Here is a 16,198-nt window from a genome sequence, read left to right as displayed (position 1 = left end):
ATTTCGCTACTCATCCAAGTAGCCTCAGTCTGAAGATAGTTGGTTAGAGACCACAAATTTATGCTCCAGGTTTGGTTTCACTCCACCCCTGGCCTGAATAGGCTCGTTAGATATAACAAAGGATGGGGAGGATGTGAAGGATGTAATAGTCACACCTCTGCCCAACCCATCTTAACACCTAAAATGGGTTAAGTGTGTCCAACCTGGTGCAGATGTGAACTGGTTCTGGCCTTTTTCGGAATAGATGAAAGGGCAGCATCATGAAAAATGTTTTTGGTTATATTTAACTAAACTAACATTAATGATGTCAATGTTGTAGTTTGTCTACTTTGTATATATATTTGGGCAGTTTTATTTTTTTTATGTATTAGTAATACAAATAAAATGCTCACTGTAGCTTTCATGAACTCAGTGTACTTAATAGCTTTTACATACAGCTACAGTGTAACATGCCCACAGACACAGTTGACGACAAGTATCCCCTCTTCACCATCAGTAATCTGCAGTGTAAGCTAGAGCCTTCTGTTTCTTACAGCTCTGTTGGACCCAACGATCTGTTGAGTCAATTTCCTGCTGCCGAGTCCATCCCTCTCCACACGGTCTATAAGAATTAGCCCCTCCACCGTTTCTGTATCATTCCTGATCTGTTAGTATGTAACTGCAGACACTCCTGCTACCTAACGAAGGCTGATACTTGAGGTCACACCACCTTAAACTGGCTGCGAAAGAGTATGACACTTCAATCCCCGAGGATCTGTGATCTGACCACCGAGGTAGGAACAGCCCGCTTGGACCTACTCGGCCCCGGGCCCCACCGCTCGCAGCCAATTAGAAGCAGATAAGCGGAGTGAGAGGGAGGTTTTAGCCTTCCTTTGTGTGTAATGTGGCAGAGGAAGAAGAGCACAAAGTGGCATCGCTTTCAGGAGTCGGTGGAGCTCTTTCTGTCGGTGAAATAGAGACTGCAGCTGGGGGGAAGAGATTAGCTTGGAGCCAGAGAAAGACACAGAAATGGAAAGAAAGAGATGGGAAGAGGGAGTGTGTGTGGGAGAGACACGATGAAGTTCCATAATGAGCAGATTTTGTGTTCTCTCGAGGCTTAAAGGATTTGAGATAAATCACATATTTCTTTTGCAGGGCGTGCAGTAAGTTTCTTTTGGACCCTGTTAATCACCCTCTCACCCTCTTCTATGCTTTGTCTCGCTGTCATTCATCTTTTTATTGCGCCTGCTCAGCGTCTCTTTGATACTTACTGTATCTTTTTGAGGCGTAACCTGGTGTGTTTGCTGAAAGCCAAGGTCATCAGTTCTTTCCTTAACTCGTCTTTAATGCTCAACATTTTTGACCCATTTGCTTTCATGCTCTTCTTCTGTTCCCTCTCCTATTCTGCTTTGCTGTAAAGCTCTTTCATTTAGCTTCACTTTCTTTAGTCCCAGGTTTTCACCACTCTCTTTCCATCTCTTTTCTCATCGTTATTCTTTCTTGAGAGCCCACCCACACGGCAGCTCTGATCACTGTTGGCTGTACGATCACAGACACTGTTCCTGGGACAGCCCCGTGCACTTACTGTGTACTAGCTTGTGTCAGCTATTGCACTTTTGTCTCTATTTTCGTTTTCTGTTAATGTCAAAGCAGCATTTAACTCTAGGCAGCTACAAGCCAGGTTAAGTAACTGTGACAAGACTCAACTGCAACTACAAGTAGTTGCAGACAATAAAATAATAAACAGATGCCAGGATAAACATTTGCATGCTTCCAACCAGCAGATACAGATCAACACCAGCATCCATCAGAATCCATCCTTGTTGAACAGCTCGTCTACCACACCTTCTCACCCAAGAGGCTACAAAACTATTAGATCATCTCTAAAACTGGCTTCATACACAAACAGCACAGCAGCATCTTCTCTGGTGGAACACAACTTCCCTCCGTTTTGCTCGCTCTCCGCCTTTTCGACTCATCATATATGCCTCACCTACCGGAGACCACGAGCCAGAAAACACACACAATCTGTCTCCCTCCATTGGGAACCTGTTAAATGGGCATAGCCGGCTGTGTCCCTCGGGAGCATACAGTGAGGGAGAAGGCGGCGTAGCAGTGAGAGATAGGAACTAGCTCTTAGCTCTGTCAGAGAGCCCTAGCAGCCACCAGCCCTGCTGTGATGGGAGCTGTCAGAGGGGACTTGTTACCACAGCAGCTCATGACTCCGAGAGTTGACAAGTAATTGGAGTCTGGGAATCGTCGCATTGTGTCCTGAACTGTTTGAATTGTGGTGCTTCAAAGTGGTCAGGGATTTTTTTCCCCCCCCACAAATGCCTGACATAACAACAACAAAATACATTTGATTTGCAAAAATAATTAACTTTATTTTGTGAATTGAGAACAAAGATGTAAAGTAAAGTGGCCACACTGAGAAAATGACCTCAACACAAAATGTGTTATTAACAATTTGTCATTACATCCTCATCTCCCTTAAGACATTTTAATTACAAATTATTAATTTGTGCGTGCGTGCGTGTGTGTGTGTGTGTGCGTGTGCGTGTGCGTGTGCGTGTGCGTGTGTGTGTGTGTGTGTGTAGCACATCGACCTGGGGTGCTGGAGGAAATCATTCACAACTTGGACTACTGTGACATCCTGGTGTTGGGGGAAGAGCTGAGGCTGGGACAGGAGTCTCTTCAACTCCAGCGAAGCGCTTTGCTGGGAAAACACCTCGATGCCACCAACTCCACCTCTGGCATGTCCATATATGGTAGGTTACTACGGTAACAACACATCTGGTGTTTTACCATAGCATGGTGTGATAAGTCCACTGCTAAAACTGAAACCTGAAAAACCTTTGACAGATACTGTAGATTCATTTTCTCTTGTCTGTTCAACCTTGTGAATGTCTAAAGTAAATTAGGCCCTTTACCTTTTTGTACATGTGATAACTACCTCTTCTGGTCTCTGGCCGCTCCACAGGTGTAGACTCCATGTCCAATTACGAGCAGGTGATCAGACAGGTACACTACAGTAACTGGCAGCCTGGACAAGTAACAGAGAGAAGGTTTCGCCTCACCTGCTCAGAGCTCAATGGACGCTACACCAGCAATGAGTTCAACCTGGAGGTCAGTGTGCAGCACAGATTAACTGATGTGTTGTTTTTAAAGGTCAGTAATGACACAGTTTGTTTTTAGAGTTATATTGATCACATGCTGCTGAACCATAGCATCGGAGGTGAATGAACAGTAAACACATGGTTTACTATCTAGAAAATAAATAGAAAAGCTACTCAGCTGTTGATAATTGATTAATCTTCTGTATTGTGATGCTATTTCTATGTCTATACCAACATTGTTTAGGTTTATTTGCAAATGTATTGGTACTTTTAGTCAGCTCAGATTCAGCCGAGTCAGGCTCACATTAAGATCTATGTTTCAATGCCTGGAGTGAGAGGAAATGAAAGAAATGTGCTTGATACTCGTAAATAAGTGACACTTATTTGATTAATATCATGGCGACAGTCAGCGGCATTTGCTAGTAGTCACAAGAGGGCATGCTGATTTCTACTAGTGAACTAAAGTGCTTGAACTGGCAAAGTGACTGAGCTGACTTAGGGCTTTGGCAACATTTTTACTTTGAGAGCAAATGAACCTCAGTAGGCAATCCAGTGGCAACGCTTTCAAATGACAAATTGTATGCACAGTGGGCCAAAGATATGCAGGCAACCTTCACAACTTTCAATGACACACATTTTATGAACAAAATCTGTTTATCAGCAACCACGTTAAAGCAAAAGGGCAAGCCTCTCTGTAAAAAGATGCACTCGGTGTCAGTTACATTGTAGTGAAGACTGAGCAACATATCAAAAGATGAGACCCTGAACCGTTCCACAGTGAATCAGGCTGCTCTGGCAGCAGAAACAGTCACATGCTCCACCTGCAGCACCTGTTAGTGGAAAAGAAATGCCAAAATCAGTTCCGTGTGTTAGCTAACCTGTCTGTTTCTGAACAAACTATGACTTCTTTATCCAGTCTCTTGTATTTACTTTAATCGAATTTACATTTCCCTTTCCTATACTGAGCTGACCCTCTCTCCCAAGGACAAACATGCAGTCGCCAGTTCTCTCAGCCTCATTTGAAAATCTGGACTCATTGTATTCTGTCTAGAATGTATTCACCGTTCGAGTCACAGAAAGTTTCCACAAGGGAGAAACTGTGACTGACTAGAAAATGTTCAGATGGATCAAATTATCTTCCAAAATCATCACTTGTGCTTCATGTGTTCCCAACCCAGGTGAGCGTACTGCATAATTCAGAAGCAGGAGAACACATCAGTCACATGGTAGCGCCACCTCAATACATGCAGGTGGTCCATCATCCGTCCATGATTCACGACTTGTTCCCCAGCCACAGCTTGGGTAAGAAAACACTATTTGAACTTTGCATATTAATATTACATTCTGTCACAACACAGTATTTTCAGCAGAGTTTCAGTGGACTAAGGTAGCAGCAATACATTTTAACCATCTCTACCAGGTATCACAAGTAAGGGCTATGAGTCATACCCTAAAGTTCCTCCCTCTGCCAATGTGACACAAAAAAAACTATACATAGCTACATGAAAGCTTTGTCTACTATCCTTTTGGAATACAGAAACAATAAAAGATGACTTGACAAAACATTGATAGGCACTTGAAAAGCCTCACAGACAGAAGTAGAAGTGCTGAAAACCAGAGCCTGGAGCTTCTTGCCAACCACCCAGCCAAGTCTGTAAAGAGTTTTAATGTCAACTCTCCATGCTGGGGTAAATACGGGGTGATCCAAGGGAATGCTCAGATCTGCTCTCTAGTTTGTTTATCGTATGGTTCATCAGAATGTTGAACTGACTCACACAGCAGGGTTCGGTGTAAACGGGTCACTTCAGACGATGCAGTAGAGTGCAATGAGTGATGGGAAGTAAGGAGAAGATGGTGAAGAGGAGAGAGACATTGGTCTTAACCGACCACATGATATTTAATTATTCATTACCTTCTAATGGATTCTACTTAGAGTCCTGGAGAGTTCAGTGGCCGGTGCTGTTAACAGCCCAGAGAACTGGAAGGAGTGCGTGTGATGTGTGTGTGTGTGCGTGTGTGAAAATGAGGTCAAATGAGCAGAAAGTGTGGTTGGAAATCATGGAGTGGCGCATGATAAAGAAAAATACAAGGAGTCTTAGACATGACACATTCAAAAGTGTGTGTGTGTGTGTGTGTGTGTGTGTGTGTGGCGTGAGCACTCACCCAAGTTACATCTTAGGGGCTCCATGAAGCTTCGCTCAGAGGAAGATCAAAGGCCGTGGATTTAGTGTGAAAATCTAGGGAACTAGACTGAATCAAATGATCATCTGAAGAGTCGTCTGCGAGTCTCACCCTTATTAAACACGCACACATACACACACCAGCAGAGACTCGTGGAGAGAGAGGGCAGGCGTGGAGATCACAGCAGAAGAAATAAACATTTTAGATCAAGAGAAATCCCTCAGTGTATGTTTTGGTTATGCTACTAAATAGGGCTTACAGTGTGATACAACTTTTTTTTCCATACACATTTGGAACAATCTGCAGTTTTTATTTTTTCTGAATTCGAGCCAGCAGGCCATGGACACAAATTGTACTAAAGGTTTAAACACTGACCGAGTTACTGTGCTGGTGTGTGCTGGCAGACATGAGAGTAGAATTTAAAAGTAAAAAAAAATAAAAACTTTTAACAGGCTACATTAGTGGAGAAAGCCAAGGAATCAGCCATCATGTCATCGGTGGCACCTTTTTTTACATATTTATTTAGCTGAAGACTAAATAGGCAAGAAAATCTGAATCTTTATGTCAGATGTTGAGTTTGGATTTGTATGTTTTTATTAAGGACAAGTTTTCACACACTCAGTAATCATAGCAGGCTGAGCAGGACTTTAATCATTGTTATAGCCCAAACAGAAGCAAATGACTGAAGTCATTTCATAGAGAACTGCAGAGCTTTAAAGTGTCTAGTACTTATAAAAGCAAACTGTACCTAATGTTAGCATGTTTACATTACGTGCACATGACAAACTAATTTTGATGTTTCCACATGGTGACCTGTTCATATCTTACTTATGCTTTAGATTAATTAGCTTGCATTGAACTACCCATCCCGATACCTGGGCTCAGCTGATAGTGTGGAAGGTCTGGGAACTGTTGCATTATGGGATATGTCCCACCCCCTGTTTTTTTATGATTTAAACTTGTTTCATTTTCAGAGCGTGTAATTCAGGATTTCTCCCTCTCTGCAATTTTAAGATAATTATTGTTTTCTGCTTCTTTCAAGTATGTCAACTTCAAAGTGCGGCACTAAATCAGTGAAGTACCTCTTTACATGTTTATAAAGCCTCTGGATCCAGAAACCGATGGTCTGACAAAATGATTCTCATCTGGTGAAGGGCTTCTAAGCAAAACACACTTTTAAGTGAAATACTCAGCAGACTGTGGGATCCCAGGGTGTTTCTTGGTTACCTCAATAAATCTAATGTAGTTTTTTTTACTTAGGAAGACCACATTACTTTTGCCCTGCTACTCATTTTCAAACATTGGTCTCTTATGTTTCAGTCACCTGTCTTTCTTCTTCTTTCATTCTGGATTCAGGTGTACCGAGTGCTGCCACTGTTGTAATTGTAATGTGCATCGCCGCCCTGGTGGTTGTCGTGGTGCTTGGCATCTACCGCATCCACCTTACCCACCAGCAGGAGGTCAAGTTTGCAGAGATGGCTAAAGAGACGGACACGACCTGGGACGACTCGGCTCTGACGATCACCGTCAACCCCATGGAGGTAGGAGGAATGTAGTTGCTGTCAGAGACCGAAATAAAGTGGACTAGATGGAAGTGAGGTACCAAAGTACATGAATATTATACTTAGCTATTATTCAAATTCAAATTTTATTTGTCACATGCACAATCATACACCGTACGACATGCAGTAAGATGCTGCTCTTAGCACCTGAGAGGGCATTAAGTCCTTTAGACGTCTCAGATGGTAAAGACGCTGTCGAGCCTTCTTCACCACAGTGCTGATGTGACAGGACCGGGACAGGTCCTGTGAGATGTAGACAGCTAAACACCTGAAATTGTCTACTACTCTGTCTCCAATGTTCTCCTGTTGATAATGAGTGGCTGGTTGGTCCCTACTCTACTGTTTTATGCTGAAGTCCACTGTCAACTTCTTTGTCTTGCCAACAGTCAGGAGGAGATAGTTGTTCTGGCACCGTGTGTCCAGGTGTTTATTCTCCTCTATATAGTCCATCTCATTACCAGTGCTAGTTGGTCAGCGCAGGCTTTCAGAATTCGACCCGTGATGCCATCTGGTCCTGCTGCTTCCCTGGTATTCGCTCTCCTGAAAGCTCTCCTCACATCATGCTCCAAGATGATGAACGCGCTCTTGTCATGCATGCTGCATATATCACAATGTGCGCTCTCAGCTGCGGTATCAAAGCTCCTCTCTGGAGGACGATGTTTTGTAATCTGCCATTGTTCTTTGTCCCTGCCACAGGCTCCTAGAGCCACCGTGTTGAAACTTATTATTGTTGTTTCTTGTGTTTAAAACTACACTACCTGTCCTAAAAAAGTCACACACTAATATTTAGTTGGACCTTTAGCTTGCTGATGATGGGAGAGTCGGACCGTGCACTTACTCATCCCAAAGATTCTCAATGAGGTTAAGATCTTGACTCAAACTGATTAACACTTTTCCACGACCACAGGATGTTTCTTCTGACATGGTTGTTAAACAAATGAGCAGCTAATAACTGCACCAGTTAGAGTTAAATAATTTGTTGGCAGCTGAAAAACAATCATCCATGCAGTACTTATCCAATAGGAGGCCCCTAAACCTAGGAGGTGACTTTTTATTGTGTATTTTCTGATTGTTTTGTTTCTGTAACTTACCACAGAACCTAGAGGACCCCCAGGCTGCACAAGGAGAGGCCAGCGAGGAGGAAGAGGAAGAAGACGAGGAGGAGGACGACGATGATGATGAAGAGGAGGAGGATGACATCACCAGTGCTGAGTCAGACGACAGCGAGGAGGAGGTGGATGTCCAGCTACCCCGGATGCAACGTCCAATCAAGAAGGGACAAAACTGGGACAAAACAACAATATGTTACTGAAACACACACTCACACATACACACATACACACATTCTGCAACACATCCATACTGATGAATCAGAAGGAATGAAAGTAACAGACTTTGTGATGTTGATGCTCTAAAAATGAGGTAATAACTCCCCCTACTGGAAGATTACACACACACACACACACACACACACACACACACACACACACACACACACACACACACACACACACACACACAGTGCAATGATTTTACCTTAGCCTCATCAGAAAAACTCCCGTTTTATACAGCTGGTGATGAATAATAAGACACTAGAACTGCTCCTCAATCAAATGACTTTCATCCTTCAAATTTAAGTCACTCCCTAAGAATTGTTTTTCCTCAAACGATACGGTCCACGTCACGACGACAGTCTCTAGTCAGATGAAGTTGTTTGAATCCCGTTTTGTCAGTTTGTGTCCAACGTCACGATGAGATTTCTGATGTCCCATAAAAATGCAAAACAGTCTTTATGAAAACTTTTTTTATGAAAACTGGGTTGCAAACATAAAGGAACTGACTATTTTTAGTTTGTATACTTCATGATATTTATCAGTCTATGCCACCCTATGTGGCAAAGCCAGGTGATTTTACAGAAATAGAATATTTTCAATGGTACTCAAAAAACAAAAGAAAAAAAAAGATGATCATGTGCTGTCAAACATGTTAAACTAGCTGAGGGGTCGGAGTTTTTGATTTTTCAGATAGGAGTCTCCTTGTAAATTTTTATACGCTCCTTTCATGTAAATATTGAGTATAGTAGGTGACCCTGCTACCACCCCCTGCCCACCTCACTTTCTCCACACAGATACCTCCTCTACACCTGTACACAGCCCACAAGCCATGTCCTCATATGTATGTGCACACCCTGAATCCTTCCCTTGCAGGGGGGTCTTTACAGAGCTGCCCCCCCTCCCCCTCAGTCATCAGTGTGTTTCTAGCTCAGTGTTCGGATCATTCCAGCTGACAGTGACTTGGGTTTGTTTGACTGGATGTGCCACTGCCTCCAGAGTGACTGTCAGTTAAAGGTTCACTAGGGACGTTCTTAAAATTATGCAGGTAGTCTGAATCATAGTGTCTGACAGGGCTGCAGGATTCATGGAGACACCACAAGATCTGCCCAAATTTTAGTCTCAGGTGTGGTCGCAGCAGCAAGTTCCTAAACGATGAAGTGGCAATACTACTTCTATCACCCCCAGTCCTTCTCTTCATTAATGCTGCATTACAGACTTGTTAGGAAGGCTCACTGTACACTAGTTGATCATCAACAAATGGCTGAGTGCAATCTCTAAAACACCACAGCAAGCTACATACAGATCACACACACATACATACATACACGCTGCATTAGCCGAACATGTGGAACAAAGATTACTAGAAAGCAGAGAAACTGCAGTAACACCTCAAGTGACTTTTTCAGACTTCTAACTTGGAGTCAAATGCAGCATTAATGGAAGAACTTTAGGTTTAGCGAGCGATGTCACATACCATAAATCTCACTTCATTTGTAGCACTAGGGACCACCAAATTGTGAAGTTGCCTGGTGCAGCTCAGATAAAAAAGGATGGAGAAGCGAACGCATTTGGCAGAGTCGCATTTGACATTATCTGAAAACCCAGTCAAAGGTTTCCTCACCTTGAAGTGAATGGGCATTAATCTCCGGCTGTGGCTATCCCGAACGCAGTCAGTCTGTGATGTTTGATAGCAAAGAATCCCCAAACAACAGAAGTTTTGTTACAATAAATAAGAAAAAGATCACAAACACTGGAAAGTTTCCTCCTTTTAACCTAGTGGATGATTGACAGCTGTCCTGTGGGTGTAGCTGGAAGAACCTGTATGTGTAAACTGTAGCTCTGTGTTCATGTGAAGATTTCATATGTTTAAAAGTTTTTCCTCATATACTGTGACACCTAGTCTTGTGATGTCACAACCCCCGCCCCCCCCCTCTCCCAAAACCTTTGGTGGATTTTGCATTGGCCCGAGCCCTAATGTTGTCCTGACATTTGTTGTAGAAGAGGAGGCCGGTGAAATTAACATGGAAACCTTGTATAATGTGTACATTTTTTTAAGTTTCTTTTTTTTCTCTGGATTCTTCGATCAGTTTTCTTTGGAATGGTCACTACAGCACTTTCTGTAAATTGGCCAATAAAACTTGTTTTGGAAATCTAGCGGTCGGACTATTACTTGTGTGATTTGGGTGTTGTGCATTTTTGAAGCCCGAGATTTCGAGAGTGGAATTTTAAAAATTGACATTATTTGTGAACGTTTAGAATCTAATTATAAAAGTTGAAGCTCTTCTAATTATTTATGCAGAATCGCCAGTGGATTTGTTTTTTATTCTTTTATTAAACATTGTGCTCTGTCAAATAAGCCACAGAAGCGTTGTGAAGCCAGCCAAAATGTTATTCAACAACACTAGGTTTATTTTTCCTCTATTCTTCTTTACAGTCTTACATTTTTCAGGGAGGTATTCAGTTATTTTTGGTTGTTTCTGCCTATATACAAACAGTATATGACTAATCATGATTCATCTGTGACGGACAAGCTGGGGGTGGTTATTGTTAGCATTACTTTTATTTATGAGCTGCAGTACGGGGGATTAGCCTGCTCACCATTGTCTTCTATACATTACAATCTGTGGTGTAATAGGAGCAAATAAAAAGGAAAATCTGTGGGTTAACGTACATAAAAAAAGGTAGAGGTATGTTTTTGTTGTGTCTTCTTCTGTGTGAGAGAGTTCAGTATCTGTGCTGTCTGTCAGTAGCAGCTTCTTAACCCACTCTGCCCAATTCTACCATCAAGGACATGCATGTGATTATCGCTTCATGGCCATTGTGACGGTTCGGCAGCACAGACTGTTTCCCCAAACATGTTTTTTGCATAAATAAACTATGTGCTGCCTTATCTCACTTATTCCTCTAGCTTGGACCATGTTGGCTAAACAGAAGGTTGGATACTGTGTGCACGCTCTGGCCTCATTCTGGACATATGGACTCGTCTATAGAAACATGTGCTCTCCATGGTGCTGAAATGCTGCTCAGCACCATAAACAGCAAAACGCAGAGCTGTTATTATATATAGTAATAATAATACTACACTACTGTGTAACGTAGTTTTACTTTATTTCAAGAGGGAACTGACACCGTCACATAACACTGTTCTACTGTTTGTCAGTACGATATTATAACCCAACTAGTAAATGCCTTTTCCATCCTAACCAACTATTAGTAGCACAACAACTCTACTGCGGCTAAATCAAAGCAAAAGCAAAGACGTTCTGCAGAAACCCTTCACTCCTTCAAACTACACTGGTGCATAGAGCACACACTGTACATCTAGAATGATCATCTGTCTCTTTTCAAACCCTTTCCTTCACAGGTAAGCCGATGTTGACGATGTTTTCTTATTATTGTTCAGATGATGGCAGTCTGTGTCGAGGCTGCAAAGTCATGACATCCTGTCAATCATAGACTCATCCTGAAACTGGAAGCTGTGGCAGCAGCATGTAAATAATAAACCTGCCTCAAAAGAGAGAGACTGCAGTTATTTGCCCAAAAAAACCAAAAAAAACTAAAAGCAGCTGTGCTGTAAAGAACAACAAAGGCTACTAGGGAAATGTGAGGGTATAGCATGTTCTCTGAAGAAGCCAAAAGTCACAGTAATTTCTCTGGAAAAAGGCAGGATGTAAAAAAGGAGGTGAAAATAAAACCAGTGAAGCCCAGATGGGAGCAGCCGCTGTGTTCTCATAAAAAACCAACACTTGTGTGATATTTTAAAGTAATAGCAGATAGTCACGCAGTGGTGGCTGATGCACAAAGGATGTGAAAAGTTAAACCACAGGGCCTGTGAACACTGGAGAGTCTGACGTCAATTCAGCACACTTCTGTGTGTTTCCACAGAATATTGTGCCCTTTATGGCGGCTGGTGTCCTGAAGCATAGTGGCAGCGTGGAGCTCCCTGATTGTTTCACAGGTTCAGATCGTGTTATTAACTAGAAATGGAAAAAAAATGCATTCAGTGTAGAGAAATATATAAATATGAGTGTGTTAGAAATTCCACATAAATTCAGCTGATATGTTGAGGAGACAGGGTAAGACTGCAGGAAAGCAGCAGTGTGGATGAAGTGAAGCTACTGAAGGCTTCAGCATACTCAGGATTTCTGCGTACTGGTGTGGCTTTATATTTTTTGCATGTGCATGAGTTTAATTTTGGAGCCAAATTAGTATGCACAAATGTAAAGTGTGTTTGCAGTTACCCACAACAAGTGCATAAGTCTGACCTGTGTCAGCATCTGTGCTGTTTGTGAGCAATGGTTATTACAAACCATATCTTTAACGTGGTTGTTAATCAATCAAGATGCAATAGCTGCTTAATTCACTGTGTGTATTCAACACTGTAAGTGTAACTTATAAATTGAGTTGTATAAATATTTATAAAAAAGAAACGTATCCAAAATAGTATAAACTACTAACTTAAATTCTCTCAGTGTTTCTCTACTTCCCCTAAAACCAAATCATACTCACAATCAGATCGGAGACCAAAAAACTAAGCTAATCAATGAACACAAACCCCGTTCACTGTGCAGGAAAACAGGAAAGGAAATCTGTTTTGGGAAATCACCATCATATTTGACTTATAAAATAACACTTCCAAACAGTTAAGAACTAAAGCTACATTTCCAAGTAAATGCTCAAACCCTTTCCATAAATCATTTCCAACTCCCCTGCAGGGAGTATTGCTGCCTTGCTAGTTGAAATGTTATAGGAAAAAAAACATCACTGTAACCTAAGAATACTCCTGCAAGTTATTACAATAAATTAAAACTGGCCTGATTAAGGATAGAGCCAAAGGTTGGAAACAGCATTTGAGAAAACAATTTCAACTCTAAGAGTGTAAGAGTGTTTGCTTTCAACACATTTGATATTAATTTCATACATTTTTGAAAATAAAAATATAGATGAAAGCTACACATGAATGAGTCCCACAGTTCGTCTTTGTCCTCCAAAGCAGCTCAGTCCTGTTCACAATCACCTCACAAACAAACCCACTGACTGACACTGGATTACGTGTGTGGTTTATACTGTCAAACAGTTACAGCACATCACAGCCCAGTGACCAGCAGCACCGCACCACGTCACCACCAAGGACACACGCTAATCCACTTCTCTGTTCCAACGATAAAGTTTGTTTTCATGTTTTCATCTAACAGGTTAACAAGGGAAATAGCCCAATGTTACACTTGAGGGTCAGTTTACTCTTAGTGTGCTGCTCTGTAAAAACTGATATAAGTTGTTTGCTCATTAGCTTATTCCCAAAACCATTAGTAGAAGCCGTAAACCTTCATGTTTAGTTGTCAAAATCCATCTACATCACTTTACGTCGCTGAATCACTAGAAACTCTCCATCCAAAGAGGTTCATTCTTCTCTCCCACACAGATGAAATGAGGCCATAGTGTTGTAATAACCACCACTGACCAAAAGGTGGCAGCAGAGTAACGTAGCACATACTGAACCTCTCTACATCAGTGTCTCCACCTTGACTCACGACCTCATGCGAGTTCATCTGACATCACGTAGTCGTGTAGGATGTTTCGCAGACTGATATCGATTTTGTGCTTGATGCGTTTCTAAGATCAGATTTCAAATTCAAAGTACACTTTGTGTTATTTAGTCACTCGGCCGACTTCAGCCAACTTTCTTTTGCTTGCACAACCACATCTGACCAGAATGTTCCAACAACTTCCATCATAAAGAGTGTCTTTACAGAAGCAAATATCCTCGAGTGCACATGTTGGAAACACTTGCTCTTTGTTATCACAAAGAAGCAAGAAAAACCAGGATAACAGCATTAAAGGTCATGAATACTAAACGTCGCCTGTTGTTGTCTGGGGGCATGTTTACATACGGCTAAAGAAACCGACTGGGTTCAGAGGACGTCACTCAGACCATGCGTGTGTAGATGGGGAGGATTTTAAAACTTTGAACCAAGGCAGAGGCTGACGTGTGGCTTGGTTTCATGAGATTACAGGTCAATTAGGTCACAGTTTCAGCCCAGCTGAGAGGATGACCTTAATTTTCTTTTGATTCTATTCCAGTGAATTGAGATAATGAAAGCCTTGTACAGCACGGCACACAATACAAACTGTGCACTGATCAGCTTCATTCACATTATTCTTATGCTGATGCTAATTTGAACAGATGAGCACGTGTGAAGTGGTGAGTTTAAAAACTTTTGGCCAACACAGAGGCTGCGTGCTGTTTTTGTGAGGTTACAGGTCATCGTCTCAGCTGAGTGGTTATTAAACTCCTGATGTGCGCACACACGCATACACACACACACACACACACACACCCACGGCATATAAATAAATCCACTGACCTGGCATACAGACGAGTCACAATCCCATTGCCTGTAGGCTGCAGCCACTAATTAATCTAGGTATGTGTGTATGCACGTGGTTACGTTTTCATTAAATTTAGATGTAGGTGGTTTGTTTTCACATACATGACATTTGAAAAGGTTACCATAACATGCAGGAGGTCCAACTGAAATATTTCTCCCTTTTTGTTTTTTGTTTGTTTTTGTTGAGAAAACGGGCTGAAATTTGTGGAAAAGTTGACGTGAAGCGGGAGACGCCGACGGTACAGAGAGGACAGACATAAAAAGATGAAGTGTAGATAAGAAAAGGCACCATACTGTTATTATTGGGTCTCACACTGAGTCCTCCCGCTGCGAGTGTGTGTGTGCGGCAGTGAGATAAGAGGATGACTCATGAATACCTTCACATAGACTCTAAAGGTACTGGGGTATCATCTAAAACTAGTGCTGCTGAAATTAGAATTCAACATTCTGGTTAATTATACTCTCATTAAGCTGCTGTTTACAACACACACACAAAAAAAAAAAAAATCCCTCAAGTTGAGTCTTTTATTTTTTTCTGTCTGTGCCGTGATGTTATCTCTACTCAGATGTTGAAGAACACAGCACAGCTGAAAATAGCCCTTCTCTCTTCACTTGTTCCACCCTCAGCCTTCTTGTACCCCCCCACCCCCCCACCCTTTTTCTCTCTCTCTGCCACCCTACAGTGCCCATCCTCATTCAACCTGGCTCGCTCTCCTCCTATTCACTGAGCTCCTCCATTCCTTCCTTTTCTGGCATCTTTTGATCATTTTCCCTTCACTTTTCCTCCGGTTATCAGCAGCCCTATTCCAGCCGAGGGAACAGACTGTTCGTATAGCATTTAAGGAGTGTTTTGAGCTCGGATCTGATAGCGAGGTAGAAAGAGTTGCCGTCGCTGAGCCTGAGCTGCTGCTGCGCATACTGTTAGGGTGGAATCTGCTGTTAGAAGCTGGAACATTTAACAGATCGATCAGAAGAAAGTGATCACTTTACCATCACAATACCAGTTTGAACTGTCAAGTTATTATAGGTCATTTCAGAAGCTTAATGCTTATATCAGTATTTTGATGATGGTGCTCTATGATAAATGGCATCCGAGTACAGGTACAAGAACAGGTCCAGGTACAGAATTAAATGCCGATAACATAAGGGACTGGAAAAGTTGGTTAATAAAACACCTGGTTGAACATCTCAGTTAATTGATAACTGGTCAGTATGATCAACTTTTAGCATCACTAGAGGATCACTGTGTGAGATACTGCATGGCCATAGTTTAACAAACCTTCATGTAGAAATGCTAATAACCTACAGATTTCACCACCTATTGCTTTCTGACACCAAATTACAGATCAATCCACAAAATTATTTTGGAGTTACTTGTAACCGTTGCTTGGACAAATGCAGCATAAAATCCTCAAGTAGGTCAAATAAACATCCTTTTTGTTGTCTGAGTCTCCATATGTGATGTACAGAGGAGAACCAAGTGGGAGGACAAATAGGAAATGTTTTGCTTTGCTTTTACGCGACTTACCAAGTCGTGCGGGTGCAGGGTTTCTCCTCCATAAATTATGGATCTCGGCTCGTCTCTGTAGCACACAACTGGCCTCCAACCATCCATCTCCTGCTCAGCTCACTCTGCC

General features: G+C 42.0%; 1 protein-coding gene and 1 long non-coding RNA gene across 2 annotated transcripts in view; one reads left to right on the top strand and one right to left on the bottom strand.

The window, feature by feature from the left end:
- LOC113164393 (calsyntenin-2) overlaps positions 1–8,381 on the top strand; it is a 189,177-nt gene extending 180,796 nt beyond the window's left edge. Inside the window, exons 13-17 of the mRNA XM_026363687.1 lie at positions 2,577–2,747; positions 2,960–3,105; positions 4,274–4,397; positions 6,633–6,817; positions 7,935–8,381. Coding sequence (XP_026219472.1) covers positions 2,577–2,747; positions 2,960–3,105; positions 4,274–4,397; positions 6,633–6,817; positions 7,935–8,150 — 842 coding nt within the window. The 3' untranslated portion in view covers positions 8,151–8,381. The remainder of the gene's footprint in view (positions 1–2,576; positions 2,748–2,959; positions 3,106–4,273; positions 4,398–6,632; positions 6,818–7,934) is intronic.
- LOC113164400 lies at positions 6,710–8,488 on the bottom strand. Its single transcript, XR_003298997.1, has 3 exons — positions 8,375–8,488; positions 7,930–8,122; positions 6,710–6,835 (listed from the first exon to the last, which is right to left on the bottom strand). It is a non-coding gene; the product is annotated as an uncharacterized LOC113164400 (long non-coding RNA).
- Positions 8,489–16,198: the final 7,710 nt, after the last annotated feature.

This window comes from Anabas testudineus, chromosome 13 (genome assembly GCF_900324465.2).
Source record: "Anabas testudineus chromosome 13, fAnaTes1.2, whole genome shotgun sequence".
Classification (NCBI taxonomy): Eukaryota; Metazoa; Chordata; class Actinopteri; order Anabantiformes; family Anabantidae; genus Anabas; species Anabas testudineus.
This window is presented reverse-complemented; position numbering and strand designations above follow the sequence as displayed.